Source organism: Stegostoma tigrinum, chromosome 33, assembly GCF_030684315.1.
Source record: "Stegostoma tigrinum isolate sSteTig4 chromosome 33, sSteTig4.hap1, whole genome shotgun sequence".
NCBI lineage: Eukaryota > Metazoa > Chordata > Chondrichthyes > Orectolobiformes > Stegostomatidae > Stegostoma > Stegostoma tigrinum.
This window is the reverse complement of record NC_081386.1, coordinates 33,043,152-33,068,264: the sequence shown is the minus strand read 5'-3', so window position 1 is coordinate 33,068,264 and position 25,113 is coordinate 33,043,152. Positions and strand designations below refer to the sequence as shown.

Sequence of the window (25,113 nt, the reverse complement as noted above, 5' to 3'; positions counted from 1 at the left end):
TTCCAAGTGATGAGAAAAGATAAACGTTATTCAATTTCCAATCTCAGAATAGAAATTTGGTGTAACTCAGTTGTTAGCCCCCTCAACTCAGAGCCAGAAGGCTATTGATTCAGTTCCTACTGCTGTGACTGGAATCTGTAATCCAGGCTGATATTCCAAATGCAATATAGAGGGATTACTGCAGTAGAGAGGGGCACTGCTTTCAGAGTGACCTGTTAAAACCAGCCCTTGTTTGCCCTCTCAGATAATGTAAAAATATTGCTTGCCACAAATCAAAGCGGATCAGGGGAATCCTACAGAATACTTAACTCATAAACTATATCATTAAAACAAATTATCCGAGGATTGATTGCTGTTTGTGGAAGCTTTAGAATATAGAATCCCTGCAGTGCAGACAGAGGCAAAGAGAAAAATACCTTTCAATTCTCGTCACTAAAACCAGCACCTGGGACTGACACAAAACAGTTGCTAAAACAAAAGGTGATTTCAAACGCTCCACTAAAATGGATGAGTTGAATAAATAGGAGTTGCTCACCATGTTCATCACAGTGAGGACATATGCTTCAATGTTCTCACTGCCGTGGTGCTCCACCATTTTAGAATCCGCCACGACCAGAGTCTCCACCCACTTCTCCTTGCTGATTGAACGCTGTTTGATGCGTCTCCTTCGCTGTTTCTTCTTTTCCCACTTTTCCCGTTTCCTTTCCAAGTACTGCAGGTTCTTCAGGGAGTCTAAACATTGCATAAGGAGGAACCGAATTTTAGTGCAGCATTGGGCTAAAGGCTCTGTTTCTGTGCTGTATGACTCCATGACTCCATCCCTCAGCATGAATAGGGTTAATCAAGGCACAAGAGCAAGAGGCTATTCACCTCCTCAAGCCTGTTCCACAGTTTAATAACATTCTATTAACTTATCCTTCCCATCATCCCCCGAGATCCTCTGACTCCTTTGCCAAAAAGAAGCTATCTCCACCTTAAAATTATTCAATGACTCTACCACCAGTACTTTCTGATGCAGAGTCACATAACCATCAAGGAAAATAAAAACCCTCTTCACTCACAAGAGGAAACATCCTTTCCCTGTCCACCTTGTAAAGACCATTCAGGATCTGATACACTTCAGTCAAGTCCCACCTCACTCTCCTGAACTCCAGTGGAAACAAACCCAGTTTGTCCAACCTTTCCTCATAAAACAACCTACTCATTCCAGATATCTATTTGCGCCAAAGCTTTAAATATCTAACTAGTAAACATGCGCTTAACCATCTCTAATAAGAACTCTGAAACTGACCACAATTTTGGAGACGTGGTCTCACCCTTAAAGGCGTGGTTCATTTGTTCCTTGACTCCATTTATCTGTTTTGGCTTCATGTCCCTTAATTCTCCATCTAACATGAAACTATCAACCACACTTTTTCAATGATTCACTGAATTAATGTTGGTTATTGTCGTGAGAGGAACTTCCAGACTTCCACTATACTTTGTGTGAAGACTTCTTTCCCATTTCCTTTCCTGTGTGGTGTGACTCTCACTTTCAGGCTACAGAAACCCTGCTCTTGATTCCTCAATAGTGGGGGAAAAAAATCTCTCTATTATTGTACCATGTCAATACCTCCTAGAATTATTAAGACTGTCAATTAAGTTAGCCCTGCGCCTTCAACTTTTCTGGATACTCAAGCCAAATGACAGCAAAACGATGGGGGAACGCAGTCACAGTTTGTGCATGTAAGTTAATTAAAAACAACGGAACTTTGTGCACAATTCCCAAGTTCACCTTTAAAACAGGAACTACCCATGTAAACATGCCACATGGTCATTATTGTGCGGAGTACCATTACTGGCAAGAGGCTGTAATTGCAGTGTGACAAGTTTACATTCCACAGTTCCCATTTTACGTGTGGACATTTCGAAATTTAAGGGATACAAAAACAAAGACAACTTAACTGGATAGAATTCTCCCATATAAAACAACCCAAACATCTATTCCACACTCTCTCAAATTGTCCACGCAGTTAACAGGTGCATATCTTATATCTGCAAAATGTATGACACTCAAAAATACTGCAACATTGTGTTAAGTGTAAAATCTGAACATTGGGAACAATCACAGTGCAACCATGACACAGACAGACAGAGAGAAAGAGAGACAGAGCCAGAGAAACAGAGAGGCAGGGAGACAGGGACAGAGAGAATATCTAAGAAAAAGACAGAGACAGAGAGAATGACAGATAGAAAGACAGAGACAGACAGATAGAGAGGGAGACAAAGAGAAACAGAGAAAGACAGTGAGAAAAATTCTCACAAAACTCATTCCCTTGTATCAAATAAAAATCCACATCCCCAGTCAGACACAGTGAGAACAAGGATAAACAATCGAGAATGAACATATTATATGTTATATTATGGCTTAGAATTCAGACACTGAAACTGGCCTGTCCCTTTAACACAGTTATGTGACATCGTGGCATCCTGTTTTAAAAGTGCCAAGTTGTCTGTAGTCACTTTCTCAGTGCTACAGAGTCAGTGTTGTGCCTTCACTCAATTAGCTATAAATGTGTAATGTACAGTAACATCAATAAGCATAGAAGCCAGACTGTTTGCTCAGAGGCTATGATATCATAACCTTTTAAACAGTTAGTGCTGTAAATAGGTATCTGGCTCACAAAGGACTTGGCTCTCTGCAGAAAAGTCTTGTGGACCGAAAGATATGGAAAAAAAAGTGTCAATGCAAACCTTAAGCTATGCTTCCCAGTTCTCAAAGTGTTAAAGCTCAGGCCCATTTGTTTAAGTAGACTTCCTCACTGCCATTAGTAATTAACTCTTGAGGTTGCTGATCTGCACTGACACACTTAAAGTTTTTGGTGCAAAATTCCTGTCTCCTTTAATGCTCAGTCTCCAAAAGCATCAGCAGCTTCAGGCTTTGACATGAGACAGTGGGGTACTTGGTGTATTAATGCCTAATGACTGCCTGAAAATCCTTTCAGCTCTTTCAGGCTATTTATTTTAATTCAGGTTAGCTCCTATCTTGAAAATACCTGACCTTTAGCCCTCCACCAGTGTGTAATATCACAGTCTTGGTGCTTTCACGGAAAGCAAAGAGAAAAATTCAATGTGAAAATTTTATAACAGGAAAACAGCTAGTATAAATGGTAATTAACTAGATCTTTTAAGATGTTGTGTTTGGCATTTCTGTTAACAAGACCTGACCCTCTGCTTGTCTCTGAATCTGGCTTCATCCTCACAAGAATACTGTGTCCAATTCTGGGCACCACACATCAGGTGGGGCACCAAATTCTTTCTAGATTATTGAGGAGATTATTGAGGAGACTGGCAAAGAAGCAAAGGAACTTTAAGGAGAGAAATTGAGGCAGTAAATTGTTGTGATCTGGAACACACTGTCTGAAATGGAGGTGGAAGCAGATTCTATTGTAACTTTCAAAAGAAAACTGGGAGAACACAAGAAGTGACAATATGTCAGGAAAAAGTAGGGAAGTGGCACTGAACAGGTAATACTTTCAAGGAGTCAGTGCTGGAACTATGGGCTTCATGGCCTCCTGTGCTTCATTCTTTCCATAATTCTGGAAAGCCTGAACTACAGGCATCCAGCTGTTCATTGATGCTTCCCATAATTGGCGCTCAATCTTCTACACTATGAACATTGAGACATTATTCCACAGAATAGGAGGACTATCAATAAATTTGTGCACAACTTTCAAGCAGTGACAACATTCAGTATCAGGAACCCCAGAGACACCAGACTTTCCTCCTTCCACCAGCAACACTGAGGCCACTTGTAATGACTTCTGCCACTTCTCATGATCTCTGGTTTAAAGGAGTCACTTCGCTGAACTGTGACTCCAGGGGTAACTCCCATCAGTAAAACCTATACAGTAAATCCTCAGATGCAGCAGTGAGAGGGGGGACTGGGATTCAAGGTTACAAATCCTATCTCACTTCAAGACCCAACAAGATTTCAGGGTCACTAAATTTGTACTTCTCACAAGTTCAAGAGCACATTTTGTTGAATTGTTTGTGACAATTCTTAACATTCATTACAGCTGTGATGCAAGGAACAACATTGAGTCCTCGAGTCATAAAGCACAGAAACAGATCCTTCAGTTCAAACAGTCCATATCAACTGCATTCCCAAACTAAACTAGTCCCATTTGCCTGCATTTGACCCATATGCTTCCAAACCTTCCTTATTCATGTACTCATCCAAATGTCTTTTCAATGTTGTAACTGTCGCTGTATCCATCACTTTCCCCTGACAGTTCATTCCAAACACGAACCATGCTCTGTGTGAAACATTACCCCGCATGTCCTTTTTAAATCTTTCTCCTCTCACCTTAAAATCATGTCCCCTAGTTTTGAACTCCCCAACCCTCTGGAAAAAAACCCTTGTTATTCACCTTATCTATGTTTCTCATGATTTTGTAAACCTCAATAAGGTCGCCCCTCAACTTACTACATTCAAGTGAAAAAAGTTCCAGCCTATCCATTTTTATAATACAACTCCTCCATTCCTGGCAGCATCCTGGTAAATCTTCTCTGAACCTTCTCCAATTTAATAATATCCTTCCTATAACATGGCAATCAGAACTGGATGCAGTACTCCAGAACTGGCCTCACCAACGTCCAGTAAAGCCTCGACATGGTGTACAAATTGATTTTAAATATTTAAGTTAATGATAGAAATTCCTACTCTCAGAGAGTAATTCTTTACCACAGAGGGCTGTCAAGGCTAGGTCATTAAATATAATCAAGGCAGAGAAGCAGATTTAAATCGGTAACAGAATCAAGGGGAAAAAGCAGGAAAGTAGAGTTGAAGGTTAGATGGGTAGCCTAAATCTATTTCAAAAACTACTGGAGAAACTCAGCAGGTTTGGGAGCATCTGTGGGAAGCAAGTAGAGTTATTGTTTTGAGTCTGGTGACTCTTCATCAGAATAAATGAGGATGAGGGGGCAAAGGTTGAAATAAAAGAAACAGGAGTGATATGGGTAGCAATTTGTTCATGCGGTGAGTGAAGGTGCTGCCTGAGAGTGTGACGGAGGCAGGATCAATTGAGGCTTTCAACAGGGAATTGACTACTTAGAAAGGAAGAATGTACAGTGTTACAGGGAGATGACAGGAAAATGGAACTAAGTGAAATGCTCGATGTAGCAGTTCTGTGATTCTATGATTGACTGTCTTTGAGTATTTAAGTGCATTTATAAATATATTTGCGCACAATGGAACGGTATACATTTGTGAATGTGGGACTGAGCACGTGTTTTATAATCTGGTGCCCAGGTCTGTCAGAGGATTGTGAGAATGCCCACAGTAAAGTCAAAATGGTCATGTGCTCAAGGGATTACACATGAGACTATGTATACGAGGGCATGTATGACAATGTGAGAGGGTGTGTGTGTGTTTCAGACAATCTGATGTTGTGCACCTGCAAAGAGATTTCAGAAAGAAGGTGAGATTGCATGAGCTGGAATGTATGTGAGAATGAAAGTAGACTGGTGGGGGCATTCAGAATAACAAGATGTACAACAGGCATCCCACCCCCATCACACATTTTCCAATTTCACACAAATATTTGCCCCAATATGTTGAAGTAAGAGAATGTGAGTGTTCAAGTTTTGCATGTGAGAGAACTAAAGTGATTGTGTATATTTCCTAATGTGTGTACTACATTACTTGACTAATTTTCTCATCTTAAAATCTATTTCTGATTACTGTTCTTCAACCAAACTGTCAATTACAGTCACACAACACTTTGTAGATCAGTGGAAAGACCAACAGTTTAGAAGTGCAGCATCCAATTAGTAAATTGCCACCTTTGATACGAAATTAATTCAGTCCAGTTTAAATATAGGTGTAAACATTTGACCAGATAATAACCAGGGATAAACTGTGCTCAATACCTTCAACATTGAGAACCTGCATGAAGATCTGAATTGGTCTCTTCCAGAACAATGTGAAGGCCAGCCACCATTAATGCAAAGTCAGGAGTTAATAAGACCTTGAGAATCTCCTTTCGTTTGATGCTCAGGCCCCTCAAGTAATGAACATAATGAACAGTATGATGCATTGCATCCCCCTGTTAGCACGGACACAGTGGCTCAGTGGTTAGCACTGCTGCTCCACACAGCACCAAAGAACTGGGTTTGATTCCACCCTTCACGGTCTAGGCCCGAAACGACAGCCTTCCTGCTCCTCTGATGCTGCTCAGCCTGCTGTGTTCATCCAGCTCCACACCTTGTTATCTATGGTTCCAGTTTGGCAGTTTTACTGAAGTCTTGGCTGAAGCTGGATGTGTGAAATAGTTACTTCTGAAGAAAGTAGCTAGTTTATAACATTCAAAAATTTGATGAACTCAGTGCAAAGAGTTTCATACCGGGGTATTAGGTTAAAACCATGAATACACTATATGATGCTGAGAAAGTCTAAGTTTAGCTGTTATGAAGATTCCAGGAAGAGGCAAACACATTCTCAAGATGAGGGAATTGAAGCCACAGTTAAATCAAACTATGTGTGATAGAGAAGGAATTCCTTTCTGTGGAGTTTGAATACAGTGAGCATTAATGGGATTGAACTTACCATATGTTTTGAAAACTTTAAACTTGTGTTTTATGATTTTAATTTTCATTTAGTGGAACTTGAATTCAATAAAAAAATTCTGGGATTAAGAGTCTAATGACGACAGTGAATCCATTGTCGATTGTCAGAAAAAAACCATCTGGTTCACTACCGCCCTTTAGGGAAAGAAACTGCCGTCCTTACCTGGTCTGGCTTGTATGTGACTCCAGACCCACAGCAATGTGGTTGACTCTGAACTGCCCTCTGGCCAATTAGGGATAGGCAATGAATTCTGCTTAGCCAGCAACGCCCTTATCCCATGAATCAATATAAAATAAGATTTCTTTTGTACAAGGAACTTCTATTTTATTGCTAAAATCAAATCCTTGGCACTGTACTTATGTTTCATCAAGAGACTACCTTATTAAAATCAAAATGAAACAGAATAAGGTCTATCAAGCCAGATTTCAGTCTGATTTGTCCAGCAGTAACATCAGCTGGGATCAGCACACTTATTACTGAAATGTATCACTTCGTGCTTCTCTGCATTAAATACAATCCACCATGTGTTAGCCACTTCACCAGCCTCAAATCCTCCTCAAGTCTACTGCTATCCTCCTCACTGTCCACAACATTTCGAAGTTTGCAAAGTTTGCACGACAAGATTTTCAGTTTGTATGAAGAAAACTATTAGTCGTAGTATGGATTCCTGAGGATTCCTGAATCTCCTTTCATTCTGAAACACAGTATGAATGAGTAGCCAGAATGGAGCAGACTTTGCACCTCCACTGGCTTGTCCCTTTTATTCTATAGGATTTACCTCACTGATAAATCTATGATATGGCACTTTATCAAAGTCTCTGCACACCACATCAACTCCATTACCTACATCATCTCTGTTTGCTACCTCGTCAAAGACATTTCTATCAAATTAAATACAACATATTGGTTCAACACAATCTGTGTTTAACAAATCCATGCTGGCTTTGCTAATTTATTCCACATGAACTTGTTAAGTCACTGACCATTTTGTTAGAGATTATGTTTTCTAAAGATTTTCCTGTCATGGAACTTGTAGTTTGGGGTTGGTCTTTAAACCCCTTTATTTGGAGAAAGGTATATTTGTTTGCAAATCTTTCGTCATCTGTCATCACCCTTAACCATCAACTCTCTACATTAAAATGAAAGTGCACAAATCCCATGATGGTAGGACTGGCACACTAAAGCTGATGTCATGATGTTCAGTCTGGAACTGCGTTTAGAGGTTAAAATGTCTGGCTCAAATAAATGGAAAAAGCAGATCTATTGAAATTCAATCTGATCTCAAGACTCCTCGTAGTTTGCAGTTCCCCAGAGTCAATATCAGCTTCTTTAGCCATCCTATTAAAGTCATAGTCTTGGCTGAACTTCACATCACTGTTGAAAACTACAAAGAGCCTGTAGGAGGTGAGAAGAACATCACTTGTCAATTGCAGATTACAGTCAAAGATGATTAAATAACTTTTAAACCTCTGAAGCTAAATCCACTCAACTCTTTACATACAGTTATTACAGACTGCTATTTTATCACTGCAGGGTCAGTTTGCACTATGCGGTGACACCACTGGGATATGATTTGGTGCAGAAAGTGCTTCAATTTTAAACAAACTGCCTGTAAGCAACCAATAGGACCCATTGACCTAGTGTTAAACATGGACTGTGATCTGAATATCACTACCCCTTAATTCCTCAACAGGTACAAGTTAAAATTACCCGCTCAATGTGGTGGTGACATCTAGAGATAGACATCAGTACTGCAATGATCTACATACAAAAAGCCATGCTTCCCCACGTAGAGATAACACAGTGTGAAACTGGAGGAACACAGCAGGCCAGGCAACATCAGAGGAGCAGGAAAGTTGACGTTTCAGGTTGGGGCTCTTCTTCAGAAATGGGGAGGGGGGAGGGAGCTCAGAAATAAGAAGAGAGAGGAGATGTGGGGCTGGGGGAGGTAGGTGGGATGGTGATAGCTGAATGCAGATAGGAATTGGTCAATGAGGTGGGAGGGGCAGATAGGGGGAGAGACGTTGTGTCAGGTGAAGGATGCGGGGATGAGAGGGAGGATTGATCATGGGATGAGGCCGGGGGAGTGGGGGGGAGGTGGGGAGATTTTGAAACTGGTAAAGTCCACATTGAGACCATTGGACTGTAGGCTCCCAAGGTGGACTATGAGGCGCTGCCCCTCCAGTTTGCGGGTGGTGTCATTGTGACACTGGAGGAGGTCCAGAATGGACATGTCACCCAGGGAGTGGGAGGGGGAACTGAAATGGTTGGTGACCAGAAGGTGTTGTCGTTTGTCGCAAACAGAGCACAGGTGCTCTCCAAAGCAGTCTCCAAGCCTCCAATCTGAGGAGTCCGACCTCATCCCATGACCAACCCTCTGTATCATCCCCGCCTCCTTGACCTGACACAACCTATCCATCTTCTATCCCACCTATCTGCTCCTCCCCCCTCACTGACCAATCCCTACCACTGCCTACCTGCACTCACAAATCACCATCCCACCTACCTTCCCCAGCCCCACCTCTCTTCTCTGTTTATTTCAGGGCTCTCTTCCTTCTTCCCCCTCCTGCTCCTCTGATGCTGGCTGCCCTGCTGTGTCCCTCCAGCTCCATACTGCGTTATCTCTGACTCCAGCGTTGATCATTCTTACTATCTCTGATGCTTCACCACATCTATCTCATCTTCAGTTTCACTTTTGCATGTTTTATCTGCATTGTTCTGGTGAATGTGCACACTGTCTCTCCCTGGGATTTGGAGTCCAGCTGGAGTGCAGTACCCCAGCTGGGGTGTAAGCAAGGCTTCCATCGGAGTGAATGATACAGTAAAAATTAAACATTGTTGGAAAGAGTCAAGAATTGAAAGGTTTTTGTGTTTCATTCCTTAGGACTGGGAAGCAAGAAACCAAAATTGAAAGGGAACACCAATTTATACGGCATCAAAGCTCCCTTTCTAAGATTGGTTTCTCGTGCCCTATTCCTGATGAATACAAGACAGAAAGTTTCAATTTCATGTCTGTTTATAGCAATGTTTAATTCTGTACCACCCAATCTGTGCTGTATGACTCTATGACTCTGTAAGTAATCATTGAGATACATTTGAAAGGACTGCTCAGTGAATTTGAAAGACTGAGACACACAGGGAAAATAATTGATAGTTTGTGACCTCAGTGTGAGTGTGCTGGGAACTGTAAGATAAAAATTGAACGAGCAGCTCAGAGATGGAGTGCTGTGAAGCACCAGGCATAAGTGCCATGCAACACTGCAGCAATGATGAATGACATGGATATGTTATCTGATGTGGCATGTGCCCACGTGAGCTGGTGTTGAAAGTTCTCTTTTCTCACAGCTTGTGCTCTTTCTCAGAGGTCAAATGCATCATTCACAGTGTAGACAAATAGGGAATGGATACAATCACCAAACTTCCCATCCCCAACCCCCTACCTTGCTTAGCAACCGTCCTTTAATCCTATAAATACCAGGTTCGAGTTACAGTCTCTGCTCAGTGAGCTGTTTATAGCTGGGATTTGCTAGTGCTGCTTCATTGGGGTTGGTGACTCTAGCTAACGGAGGAGGGTGTGCAAAATCCACTAAAGCTCCTGCCTCCACGGGGTGAAGTTTGAAGTCAGATGCCAAACAAAGGACCGGATCAAGCTCAACAGTGATGCTCCTGGTGTCAAAGTGTCAGCCAATACAATCCAGAAGCAGATACAAATGATTGTTGTTTATTAAACGGCAATTAGTCCACTGAACTGTAACTCTAGGTTCTAACTTTTCCAGGAGAAGACAGAGAAGATTTAGAAACTAGCCTAGATGTTCAAAACAAAATACAATGAATCCTCAAAGGGGGGGGACTGCACAACAGCAGCTCTCTTTCCTCTGCAGCTGGGATTTCCACACTCCTGTCACCTTTCAATGAGCACTGTCTTAACTTGAATTATAAAGTCAGAAATTGTATCCTCTTACTCATTCAAACCATTTAATGTAAAATATTAGTGAAAACATGACACAGTCTTTGCTGACAGAATACATTTACAGGGCCCTAGGCTTTTGGGAGCTGCTGGACCAGGAATAGGACATTTGCCCCCTTAAAACTGTCCCTAGCATCCAGTTGAATTCTATTCGTATCAGAGGTCAGAATGTACAGGGCCAGGAAAGACAAACACGCCAACTTTGCTTAAAAATCTCAGGTTACTTTAGCTTATGCCAGCCTAAAGCATGTTTCAATAAACATTTAAATTCAAAATCACCATTCTGTGGAGTGAGAAAGGTTTCAGCACAGCCTTCCTCTAACGCCCCATCACTCAGCAAAACTTCTCTCGGTAGCTGCTCTGAGGTTGTCTCAGTGAAGGGCACTGTCTCAGAATAACAGGTTGATCTTTTAGGGCTAGATGAGGAGAAATTTTTCCCCCCTGCGGTTCTGAAACTTTGGAATTGTGTACATCAGAGAGCTGTGTGTTCTCAGTCAGTGAGGATGTCCGAGACAGAGATTGATAAGATTGTTGAGTGCTGAAGGAATCGAGAGATACAGAGATAATGGAGGAATCTGGAGTTGGGTACAGGCTCAGACCTAATCATTTTGACCAATGGAGATAACTCAAAGGACATACCAGCTGTCAACTATTCTGATTCCTGTTAGAATGTCACAGATTCAGAATCCTTCTCCAGTAACATCAGTACCAGGTACTAGGGGGACTTTACTAGGCACAGGCCCCACACCACAGACCGGTTGTCATTAGTAAACATCCATCCTGATGCACTTCAGCAAGTACCTCATTGGCTATAAAGTACCTTATTAGAAAAGCTGTGTATAAAGCAAAGGACAGAATCTTCTAGGGGTCTCAGTGACGTGGGCTGTGGCAAGATTTGTGGCATCCATCTCAACTTCAGGATTATCGCACTCCATCTTTAAAGTATCTGCTGAGGGGCACAGACAGTTCCGTCCGCAGTAGGCAGCATTGAGCTGCCAATTGAAGGGGATTGTAGCTTGTTAAATGTCTAGTGAATAGCCTAGCTCCTCTCATTAATGTTCAGTTTCCCACCTTACAAACAGCCTGAAGCAGCTTGATATGGGCATCAGAGTGGGAACCTCAAATCTTAGCTCATCATTTGTTCCAAAGAACCACCATAGTGGGCAATGCCAACTTCTCAGGGCATGGTCCTTGACCGCTGGCCACACACACACACACACACACACACACACACACACACACACACACACACACACACACACACACACACCCTCTATGAATCCTCATGGCCCATCTGTGATCCGGTTCCAGGCCACTCTGCCCTTCAATGCTGCCCCTCGGATTGCCCTGGTGGTTCTCATTGTAACACTGCAGCAACACTGTGTGCTGAGGGACACACCCCCAGCTCAGGGACTGCACAGGGCTGCATCTCCAGGCCCTTCACTCACTGTCAGAGCCCTCACTCACTCTGAGCTGACCCCGTTGCTCACAGCATCCCTGCCTTACAGGGTCTTGGCTGTTTGTGCTCTGTCCCCTCAGCCAGAGAGACCAGGCTGACAGAGCTGCCACACTGTTTAGCTCAGATTCAAAGCCAGGAAGCTTCTCATTGTTAACAGCAGGTCTCAGTCAATTAAAGGTGGAACGGGCTTCAATCGGGGGTGGGGGAGGGGGGTGGTGGGGGAGGGGGGCGCCAGCACAGTAAATCCAGGGCAGGCTCCGATCCCAGTCTTGGGCTTGGACACTGTCAGACAAATGTTTGGGGGAGTGGGGGTGGTCAGAGTCAGGATACTCTCCTCATGAGGGGATGAGGAGCTGACTGTCGGGCAGCCCACCACCCGCCTGGACTCCTTCTGCCCCATTGGGAGCCGGTTTCCTCCTGAAATGTGAGAGAGGCGGGTATTAATGGGATATGAAAGTGGGAAGCACAGCAGCTGTTGCTGGGGTGGGGGGAGCAGAATGAAGTGTCCCAAGGGAGAGAATGGGCAGTGCAGTAGGCATGCGGGGTTAGTGGCGTAGGGAGTTGTGGTGGGTGAAAGTGAGGAAGGGAGGATGTTGTTGGTCGTAGTGAGAGCAGGAGAGCATGAGGCTCAGTGTGAGGTGGGTGCAGGATCAGAGAGAGAGTGAGGGTGAGGTATCAGAGAGAAGATGGTGCCAGTTACTCTGGCGGGGTAGGGAAGGACATTGACCTTCTTCCTACAGCATTGGGCATTCCTCCAGACACTGAGATCACATTGACCCCGGCTTTGTGGGGGGGGTAACCTCAGGGCAGGCTGGGCATGGCCTGGGGTTGGGGTCTTTTCTGCTGACCCCTGGGGGAAGAGACCATCCCACATCAGCACCATTCCAACCCAGAAGGATCTCTGAGTTGTTGCCCACACAAAGGGGCACTGATTTCCCCCTGTCTGCCAATATCCGGGGCAAATGTGAGGAACCATGCAGCAATTCCAGACCAGCTGCATGTGTCTGGGTCTACAATGGGATTTTAAAGATGGCACAGGTGCCAGGGATGCTGGCCAATTCCATGATATCCCAAGAATGGAGAGATGATCCAGGGATGGCATGTGGTAAACTGGGAATAGAATAGGATGAGATAGGTGCCAAAGGGTGGGCTAGGTAGTCAATACAGTGGGATTGGTAAGATATAGCAAGAAAACTCACTTGGGGTCTTGCGGCAAACAGCCCTCCAACAACGTCCACACAACTGGCACTTAGCCAAAAACATGGAAGCTGAAGCCTAAAGTATTTTCTATTTCTTGAAGTTTGTAACTGACACAGGTCCTAACAACCCCAGAGTAAAACATGAGCTGCTGGTAATCTGAAACAAAGATGGGAATGTTGGAAATACTCAGTCAATCTGGCAGCACCTGTGAAGACAGAGAAAGAGTTAATTCACCAGGTCAATGCCTCAAGTGGCTGCCTGGTCCCCGGAGCGTTTCCAGTGTTTTCTGTTTTCAGTTCTGTTTGAATCAGCTTCATTATAGGAATCTGGCATCAATGGATGGTGAACATTTGTGAGGCATGTCATTGACATCATGCCTGAAAAATGCTCCAAAGGGAATGCAGAATGTTTTGGCATCCTTGCAACAGCCTTAGTGTTCATTTGTTCCACTTGTGTACCCAACCCCTTGGCATTAAGGGTATTCATTCCAAGAACATCTAGCAAACTGGCTTTCAAATATGTTTTGTAACTTGATCAAGGAGGGAACTACCCAGATTCAAATTAAAGGAACTCTACAGGCAGCACCATCATTACAGGACTCACTCGCTGATCATTGTGGTGCTCTGTGCTTCTCTCCCTTCTCCACTTATAAAATTATTCCATCACTGGAGGCCATTCAGCCCCTCCAACCTTATTCAACACTCAGTTAAATCATGGCTAATATGCTTCTTAGCACATTTGTCTCCTGCATCGGTTAATGTCGCCATCGGGAAAAAAAATCAGTTTTGAAACAATCAGTCAAACCCCAGCATCAATGCCTTTGTGGGAGAAGAGGGTTCTAGGTTTCCACAAACCTTTGTATGAAGTGCTTCCTGATTTCACCCTGAAAATACCAACTCCAATTTTAAGTTTCTGCCCCCTCTCTCCAAACTCCACCCTCCCTTCACCCCTCACGAATCAGTTTCTCTCTACCCTTTCCAGCAATTTAATCAGTGTAAGCATTTCAATTAGATCACTCTTTGTCAATGAACTCAAGTGAATACAATCCTAGCTATGAAACCTCCCCTTTAATTTTTTAGCCCCAGTGCTAGTTTTTATCTTGTATAGATGTTGGAATCCAAATAGACCCCCGGGCTGAGTATTGTTCTGGCGTTTTTTTCCCCTCAAGTTGTGAAAATAATTGTCCTGAGATTCTCTACAATCCCTCCTAATGTTCTCCCATCTTTCCTGAAGACATAGATGCTCACAAACCCTACTTGCTGTCCACTAGCCTGCACCAGCCAAGGCAAAACACAGGGTATTAAATAAATGTCTATGTTAAAATGCCCTTGAGAAGGTGGCGGTGAGCTGCTCTTAGTTTCAGGAAATGCTGTCATTGAATTGTCTTTTGAATCTAAAGTAGAAACAGTCTTCTTAAACCGCAAAAGTTTATAGACAAATGAGCAGTGAAAACCTGCACATGCTGGAATTTACCGATCTCAGTTATCGAGCTGGAATGATATTTTCAAGAATGATACTTATGCTTGTTGAATTTCAGCTGGAGCACGAGGTGCAGTTCTGGTTGCCACACGATAGAAACGATGTGATTGAACTAGAGAGAGTGTAGAAGAGATTCACCAAAATATTGTCTGTCCTGCAGCGATTCAGCTATAAAGAAGGACTGGATAGGTTGGAGTGGTTTTCCTTAGAGCAGCAAAGTCTGATTGAGGTCTACAGAGTTATGGGGGGCATAGATAGGTTGGATTGGGAGAAACCTTTGATGATGAGTAATCACAGGGCACAGTGTTGAGGTAAGGAGCAGGAGGGATTTGAGAAAAACCTTTTTCACTTTGAGGTCAGTAGCTATCTGGAACTCACTACCTGTGAGGGTGGTAGAGGCAGGATCCCTTAAAGTATTTAAGAGGTGTTTAGATGAACACTTGAAATGTCTAGCATACAAGGCTACAGGCCAAGTCCTGGAAAAGGAGATTAGAATCAACAGATGCTTGATGACTGGTATGGAGATAATAGGCCAAAGGGCCTGTTTCCATGCAGTAAAACTCTACGAACTTCTTGAGATCTTGTTTGCAAATATTTCATTACTTTTCCCTGATGTGATAACTTTAACTTTAATGAGAGCTGATTAACCCTTCAGAGAACAAAAGAACACAACACAATCACTTGGAAAGTGATTGGTAACAACAGGAATGTTCCCTCTCAGTGGGGGAACACTTCAGCGGTCAAGGACGTTTGGTCTTGTATCTTTGGGTAAACTTCCTCTGAGGCAAGCTTTGGGATACGCAACAACTGAGCAGAGGCTGATAGCCAATTTTTGTACCCATGAGGACAGCCTCAACCGGGATCTGGGGTTCATGTCGTACAGGTGACTCCACCACACTATATACTCTCACATACACGCATACACACTCTCACAGAGACACACACAGATTCTCTCTCTCTCACATACACACACACATTCTCACATGCACACTCGCACACATGCACACACACACTCACGCATGCACACACTCTCTCACACACACACAAAAACACGTGCACACTCACACTCTCTCTCTCACACACACACACACACACACACACACACACACACACACACACACACACACACAAAAATGTTACCTCTTTACAGTGATAAAGCCTTTAGTTCTCTCAGGGCAGTGACTTAAAAGGAATTCAGGGATTTACATATACATATTAACCAATTAAAACTTTCTAACTGATTGAAGATTTAACAACATCTTAGGTTTGTTAAATACATCCTGATCAGTTGTGTGACCCTTTGATCTTTTATTTATAAATTCTGTGTCTGATGCCACCTCTCACATGAAAACCTGAAGAAGGACTGAGGATCCGAAAGCTTGTGTTTTCAAATAAACCTGCTGGACTACAGCCTAGTGTTGTGTGATTTCTGACCTTGTCCATCCCAGTCCAACACCAGCACCTTCACATCGTGGTAAATTCTTGTTAGAGAAGGGTACTTGAGGAAATGGAACCGAGTTGGCAAATGAAGTTAAGAGATGGATCAACCAATGAATGGCAGAGTTGGGACTGAGTGGGCACCTCCTATCCTCATTTCTTGTTCTAAATGAGGAGTTTGTCATGAGGCCAAGGAAAGGTTACGAGAGGGCAGAGGGGATCGGATATGGGCAACATGCTGAAGGACTAGAAACGGACAATGATACACAAGTTTATTTTTTCAGCTTTCTGAAGCTGTGATTAAATCCCTCCCTCCCTGGGCTCTTTGCCTAACTAGATTTTCCAGTCATGCAACTGGAAGCCAATTTAAGCTTAAAGGTCACAAAGAAAAAAGAGCAACAAACAGGGGCATATTCCATTGAGTTTCACTGGGTTTAACAAGGTTCTGGGAAAAGGGGAAGATCATTCATTCTAAAGGGTGCTTGTGTTGCCAAATCTAGCAGAGATTCCTATTGTCCAGTCACCTCCTATGCCCCCATTGATTGGTCATTGTGTCTATCCTCATGACATATCAACTTCTTACAGCCAATAGGAAAATTAGCTGACTCTCCATCACTCAATTGGTTGAATCAAGTTATCAAACGTCTTTTCCTCTCTCCCGCTTCTAACCTGTGCTTGAATAATTAATAAACAAAAGAGCATTCAAAGATAATGATTCTATAAGTTCATGCTTTTTTTAATGCTACTATAGATTTTCCCTTGAATTACTGACAGATGCATCCTGTTTAATTCCTGAAGATTCCATTCTGCGGGATTGGTAACCTTCAGTGTAAACTATTCAGGCACACAAGATTAAACAGCTCCTTCAGTTCTTACTTTTGGTCATTCACAAACAAGTTTCATTAGCATAAGAGGCTGCAATGATTTCATGGATCAAAATTAACACCATGCTTGCACTGACTAGTCTGGTCAATAATGAAGATGTTAAACTAAGGACCCCTCTGCTCTCTCGAGTGAATATAGAAGTTGTCATGGCAGGTATTCAGGGAGTGTAAATTCTACCTTGGTGGCCAGCCAATATCTAATCCTCAATCGACATCACTTAAAAAGAAGATTATCTGGTCATTATCACATTGCTGAGGTGGGAACTTACTGAGTCCAAATTGTCGTTTATTACATCACAGCAATCAGGACATTTCAAGGCTATTTCTTTGGCTGTAAAGTGCTTTGGAATGTCTTGAGGTTGCAAAAGGTGATATACAAATGCAAGTTCTGTTTTTGTGTTAAATCCTATGCCAGATGATATTTGGACAACAAAATGAGCCAAATATTTCTGAAGTGCAGTTTTCTTCATGTTGATCATTGATCAGTAAACTCAACAGATAGTTTCAGCCACTTTCTCAAGTAGATTCTCTACCTTTCAGAGGTTTCCTCCTGAGAGTTTAACCACATCCCACCGAAGGAAGAGGACATTCTACATTACAATACAAGCTTGGTCCGATTGCATCCCTGATGTGTAATGTAAACCGCTGACAGGAAGAACATATTTTATTCAGAGACAGAGCACACTCTGACTGGCACTTGAGTGCATATACACTTCTGTCAAAGCTTGAGAGCTGCTGAAAACTTTATCTGCATCACTGCTCCCCAGGTTCCCTGCAGACCCAGTATTCCGTCGAGGGCCAGTATTTCTTGCCATTCTTAACTGCCCTTGAACAGAGTGACCTGTTCGACCATTTCAGAGCATAGTTAAGCAAGTCAACAATATTTCTGTGGGCTTACAGTCACATGTTGGTCAGACCAGGTTAAAAAGAAGGATAGCTGATTTCCCTAAGGCCATGAGTGAACTAGATGGAGTTTTGAACAACAATTCAGAATTTTTTTTTCGGTTTAGAGTTTTCAACACCAGATTTAATAATTGCGCTGAGATTTGAACCTATGTCTCCTAAGCATTTGCCTGACCCACTGGTTTACTAAGACAGTGACAGTGCCACTACACCAATCCTTGATCATGTACGCCACAGTTCACACAAATTTCCTTTCATCAATTACTCCTGTGCCCACTGATCCACAATTGTTCCCCAGTCCAGTAACATCCTGACTTCAAAATATTTCTTTTTACTTTCAAATCCCTTTTGTGGCCTCTCCTCTCATCATCCCCGTCTCTGCCACTTCCTCCAGCCCTATAACCCTCTGCTCTTTCTAATTCTGGCCTCTTGCATTTCCCTGATTTTAATCACTTCACAATTGGTAGTTGAGACTTCAGCTTCCTCAGTCCTGAGGTATCGAAGTCCCTCAGTAAACCTCTCCACCTTGTTCTGCATACCCACTCCGTCAAACTCTCCTTTTTGATCAAACTTTCAACCATCTAGGTACTGCTTTACATAGCTCAGTGTCAAATTTGTGTTCTGATAACATTCCTAGGAAGTGTCCTGGGATGTTTTGCTGCATTAAAAGTTCTTTATAAATGCAGGTTGTCATTAATTTACGTGCATGTAGAATCCATTGTCCTCTGTTATGGAGGGTCCTTCCTGGCTAATGGCAATTGGTGAAGAATTGAAACTCCCCAAAAATGTGATTTTGTTTTGTATGGTGCAGTAATATTCCCAAGGACGTAATGAGCATAGCCACCAAATAGATGACAAAACCAGCTGTGAGTACACTTGCTCACCTAGAAAATAAAACACCAATAAATAGACAAACATATGCTTATGTCTCTTGGAGTATCTGACTATATATTCAGACTGACAGAGTTTATAACACAGAAATAAGCTGTTCATTAATGTTAGTAATAAAACTACTTTTTAACCAAGCTATTCAGGGATGTTATTATACACCCCTAGAATAGGTACGACTTGAACTCTGGTCTCCTGGTCTAGAAATTCAGACCCTACCACTGTGCTGCAACAGCCCTTCTATGAGTGGTATTTTCCCTTATGTCCAGAATTCCTCTTAAACACACTTGAATGTTTTTTTCTCCCCATCATCAGATCACCTATGATATGTGTTTAATCCACTAACCATCACCAGTAAATCAGCTGTGTTTTCCAACTGATTAATTTATTTGAAAAGCTTGTTGAGGGCCATGCAGGCCGCTGAAGGTGAGGGAGAGGTAGACAGCGTGGAAAGTGGCCCTTCTAGTAACAAACACTGTTGGTGTTTATTTCCACATGACTTCTGCCAACTTATTTCATCTCATCCGATCAGGGAGAGTGAGTGATTGCACTGTGTTCTTTAACTCCATTAGCCTGAGCATTAATAGGGTTAAGAAATGAGATGAGATCTGGAGATCTATTCTGGGTGTAGCCCTATCCATGGAAAATTGGAACAGCTGCTAGCTGGCTGAACTCCTTCCAACTTCAGTCTTTGTATCTCCTGTAAGGCTAACGTGCTTTAGGAGCAAAGGAACTGAGGCTCAAATTGTAATTCAATGCACAGATTGTAGCCTTGTTGTTTCTCTGAGGCGGGTATTTCTTTTATTTAAAGAGAATCATTTATATTTTACAAAGGCACCATTGTTTTCCTTCTTGCACAGTTAAAGATATTTGAAAGAATAAATCCCCATCTCCTGAAATCTCCAATGTTGCCTCCATCAGAGGAGGGCAAAAACTATTTCTACAACTGATAGTATCAGAGATAATGGGAACTGCAGATGCTGGAGAATTCCAAGATAATAAAATGTGAGGCTGGATGAACACAGCAGGCCAAGCAGCATCTCAGGAGCACAAAAGCTGACGTTTCGGGCCTAGACCCTTCATCAGAGAGGGGGATGGGGAGAGGGAACTGGAATAAATAGGGAGAGAGGGGGAGGCGGACCGAAGATGGAGAGTAAAGAAGATAGGTGGAGAGAGTGTAGGTGGGAAGGTAGGGAGGGGATAGGTCAGTCCAGGGAAGACGGACAGGTCAAGGAGGTGGGATGAGGTTAGTAGGTAGCTGGGGGTGCGGCTTGGGGTGGGAGGAAGGGATGGGTGAGAGGAAGAACCGGTTAGGGAGGCAGAGACAGGTTGGACTGGTTTTGGGATGCAGTGGGTGGGGGGGAAGAGCTGGGCTGGTTGTGTGGCGCAGTGGGGGAAGGGGACGAACTGGGCTGGTTTTGGGATGCAGTAGGGGAAGGGGAGATTTTGAAACTGGTGAAGTCCACATTGATACCATATGGCTGCAGGGTTCCCAGGCGGAATATGAGTTGCTGTTCCTGCAACCTTCGGGTGGCATCATTGTGGCAGTGCAGGAGGCCCATGATGGACATGTCATCTAGAGAATGGGAGGGGGAGTGGAAATGGTTTGCGACTGGGAGGTGCAGTTGTTTGTTGCGAACTGAGCGGAGGTGTTCTGCAAAGCGGTCCCCAAGCCTCCGCTTGGTTTCCCCAATGTAGAGGAAGCCACACCGGGTACAGTAGATGCAGTATACCACATTGGCAGATGTGCAGGTGAACCTCTGCTTAATGTGGAATGTCATCTTGGGGCCTGGGATGGGGGTGAGGGAGGAGGTGTGGGGACAGGTGTAGCATTTCCTGCGGTTGCAGGAAGGTTTTGCAACCGCAGGAAATGCTACACCTGTCCCCACACCTCCTCCCTCACCCCCATCCCAGGCCCCAAGATGACTTTCCACATTAAGCAGAGGTTCACCTGCACATCTGCCAATGTGGTATATTGTATCCATTGTACCCGGTGTGGCTTCCTCTACATTGGGGAAACCAAGCGGAGGCTTGGGGACCGCTTTGCAGAACACCTCCGCTCAGTTCGCAACAAACAACTGCACCTCCCAGTCGCAAACCATTTCCACTCCCCCTCCCATTCTCTAGATGACATGTCCATCATGGGCCTCCTGCACTGCCACAATGATGCCACCCGAAGGTTGCAGGAACAGCAACTCATATTCCGCCTGGGAACCCTGCAGCCATATGGTATCAATGTGGACTTCACCAGTTTCAAAATCTCCCCTTCCCCTACTGCATCCCAAAACCAGCCCAGTTCGTCCCCTCCCCCCACTGCGCCACACAACCAGCCCAGCTCTTCCCCCCCACCCACTGCATCCCAAAACCAGTCCAACCTGTCTCTGCCTCCCTAACCGGTTCTTCCTCTCACCCATCCCTTCCTCCTACCCCAAGCCGCACCCCCATCTACCTACTAACCTCATCCCACCTCCTTGACCTGTCCGTCTTCCCTGGACTGACCTATCCCCTCCCTACCTCCCCACCTACACTCTCTCCACCTATCTTCTTTACTCTCCATCTTCGGTCCGCCTCCCCCTCTCTCCCTATTTATTCCAGTTCCCTCTCCCCATCCCCCTCTCTGATGAAGGGTCTAGGCCCGAAACGTCAGCTTTTGTGCTCCTGAGATGCTGCTTGGCCTGCTGTGTTCATCCAGCCTCACATTTTATTATCTTATTTCTACAACTGATGTTTGTTTTGCTAAAATTACGGCATGAAAAGACAGTCAACACATTATTAAAGTGCTAGGTAGCATGCTTGTTGATAGATTATGTGAGTGATAATGGGAACTGTAGATGCCAAGATAATAAAATGTGAGGCTGGATGAACACAGCAGGCCAAGCAGCATCTCAGGAGCACAAAAGCTGATGTTTCGGGCCTAGACGCTTCATCAGAGAGCCTTCATCAGAGATAGATTATTACAGTTTAAAAGGTGACAGAGAACTGGAAAAGTGAGAATAGGAGCTTTGCAGCCCGAGAGAGCTGTCAGCTACTGGAATTTGCTGTTGGTCAGTTCCAGAGAGATTTGGACCAGTTCTGACTCCAGCAGAGATTGTGTCAGATAGGAGGTGAATGTATTTTTGTAGGTAAGACTCGGTCTGTGTGATTTCCTCAATTTTGACCTCCAGAGGAGGAGGTCAGAGACCATTTCCCCAAAGTATTTCCTTTCCTACATGTTGGCTTTGTGTTTCTCTGATTCAACCAGGAGATTACACATTTGCAGTGTCAGTGTGGAGGGAGAACACATTAAATCATTATAATCATGTTCTCAAGACATCCCAAAGGCTTTACAGCTAATGGACGACGTTTGACATGTAAAATCATTGGCTGCAATGTAGGAAATGTAGCAGCCAATTCGCACACAGCAGGCTCCCAAACATAACAATAGCATCTGTTTTTTGATGTTGACCGAAGGATAAATGTTGAGGGCCGTAGAATCTTTGACACCTCCCGACAGATAGTGGACAAAGCTTCTGTTTTACACGTCAGCTGAATGATAGCAACCAAAACTGCACCAGGTTGACAGGCAGGATTTCAAACCTAAACGTTTTGTGAAACCTTCTCTCTCAGGCTGATAGCACTACTCAGTCACACCATGACGAATATGCCCTTCAGCTAGCTCTGCAGTGGAAAGTGGGTTGTTAAGATAATGGGCTGTTTCTCTCTTTCCAAACTCACCGACGGTGAATCTAGGAGCTGGAGGGCATTACAGCCAGACTGGTCAGAGGAGATTACAGCAGACTGGTCAGAGGGGGTTACAGGCAGACTGGTCAGAGGAGATTACAGGCAGACTGGTCAGAGCGGGTTACAGGCAGACTGGTTGGAAGGGATCACAGCCAGACTGGTCAGAAGGGATCATAGCCAGACTGGTCCGAGGAGATTACAGGCAGACTGATCACGGAGGAATCGCAGACAGTCTGGTCAGAGGGGTTACAGACAGACTGGTCAGAGGCGATTACAGGCAGACTGGTCGGAAGGGATCACAGCCAGACTGGTCACGGAGGGGTTACAGGCAGACTGGTCAGAGGGGATTACAGGCAGACTGGTTGGAAGGGATCACAGCCAGATGGGTCAGAGGGGATTACAGGCAGACTGGTCGGAAGGGATCACAGCCAGACTGGTCGGAAGGGATCACAGGCAGACTGGTCACGGAGCGATTACAGGCAGACTGGTCAGAGGGGTTACAGCCAGACTGATCATGGAGGGATTACAGCCAGACTGGTCAGAGGGATTACAGGCAGACTGGTCACGGAGGGATCACAGGCAGACTGGTCAGAGGGGTTACAGACAAACTGGTCAGAGGGGATTACAGGCAGACTGGTCAGAGGATCACAGCCAGACTGGTCACGGAGGGATTACAGGCAGTCTGGGCAGAAGGGATCACAGGCAGACTAGTCAAGGAGGGATCACAGGCAGACTGGTCACAGAGGGATTACAGGTAGACTGGTTGGAAGGGATCACAGGCAGACTGGTCACGGAGGGATCACAGGCAGACTGGTCAGAGGGATCACAGGCAGGTTGGTCATGGAGGGATCACAGGCAGACTGGTCAGAGGGGTTACAGACAGGTTGGTCAGAGGGGATTACAGGCAGACTGTTCACGGAGGGATTACAGGCAGACTGGTCAGAGGGATCACAGGCAGGTTGGTCATGGAGGGATCACAGGCAGACTGGTCAGAGGGGTTACAGATAGTCTGGTCAGAGGGGGTTACAGGCAGACTGGTTGAGCATTCAATGTGATCATTTTACTGTGCCTTGTGCCAAAATAACGAAAAATCATTTTGACCCAATTCATCAATATCTTTTTAAAAAGACTGATGTTGAACTTTTTACTTGTTTTCCTATTTTGATGCCGGCAGCAGGGTGAGTGCACTGCCACCATTTCCCTCATGTACACTCCAGGATTCAGAGAACTGTCTGGGCCACATGCCTCTGCATCTCAATCTTACATCATCATTATGTTCATTGTTCACTCTCCCACTGAGACTGGGGCTGAGGAGGAGGCATACTCACTTCAAATATTAGAAGTTGTAAGTGTGTTCTCTCATCCAGAATATGCGCTGTGATGTAGCAGTGAGCTGGGAATGTCCCAGCATTGAACCTAATGATTGCTCTGCTGCTGATACCCTAACCCTCGCACCAAGACCAGTTCATCCATCCCACCCCGAACTTTGACCTATGCTGGCCCCTTTTCATCAGAACCTCTAATTTAACCGTCTCATGACCTCACCTGTCCCCACCTCGAACCTCACAACCCTCCATGATCTCTGCCCACCTCGGATTCCGGCCCTTGATGTACCCCTAATTATCTTTGGTCCTCCTGCAGGAATTGTGCTTTCAACAACAACAGCAATAATAATAGCAAAAATGTTCCTGTATAATACCCCCTCAATGCAGCAAAGCATCCCTAGACATATTATAAACTTTGACACCAACCCATGTAGCCTGTGCCACCAAGCTGGGGTGGCATGGTGACTCAGTAGTTAGCAAAGAACATAGAACATAGAACAGTACAGAACAGGCCCTTTGGCCCACAAAGTTGTGCTGACTTATTATCCTACTCTAAGATCAAACTACCCAGCATACCCTACATTTTACCACTATCCATGTAGCACTGCTGCCTCACAGCACCAGGGACACGGTTTGGTCCCAGCCTCGGACGGTTATCTGTGTGGAGCTTGCACATTCTCCTCATGTCTGTGTGATTTCCTCCAGATGCTCTGGTTTCCTCCAACAGTTTAAAAGATGTGCAGGTTAGTTGTGTTGGCCATACTAAGTAGCTCATAGTGTCCAGGGATGTGCAGGCTAAGTGGATTAGCCATGGGAATTACAGGGATAGGGTAGGGTTCTGGGTGGGATGTTCTTTCGAGGGTCAATGCAGGCTCGATGGGCCAAATTGCCGGCTTCCACACTGTGGGGACTCTATGATAAGGAGAAACGAGGGCAGATGAGTAATTATTTGGCCAGAGGGGTAAGCTGTAAGAATATTAAAGAAGTAGAGGGACAGAGAAGTTTAAAAAAGGAATTCCAGTGCTTAAGCTGTAGTGACAGGGCTGCTAATAGAGGAGCGATGGAATTATGAAATGTGCAAGTGTCCAGGCATTAAGGAAGCATTCCTTCACACAAATGGCACTGGAAATCTGGAGCTCTCTCTCCCAAAATATTAGCTGGAATTTGGGCTCAAATGAAAATTTCAAAGATGGGATTGACTGATTTTTGATGGCAAAGGTATTTGGGGATATGGAGACCTA

At 44.3% G+C, this 25,113-nt stretch overlaps 1 protein-coding gene across 1 annotated transcript in view; it reads right to left on the bottom strand.

The window, feature by feature from the left end:
- LOC125467144 (A disintegrin and metalloproteinase with thrombospondin motifs 7) overlaps positions 1–25,113 on the bottom strand; it is a 185,484-nt gene that overhangs the window by 141,084 nt on the left and 19,287 nt on the right. Inside the window, exon 4 of the mRNA XM_059639196.1 lies at positions 536–732. Coding sequence (XP_059495179.1) covers positions 536–732 — 197 coding nt within the window. The remainder of the gene's footprint in view (positions 1–535; positions 733–25,113) is intronic.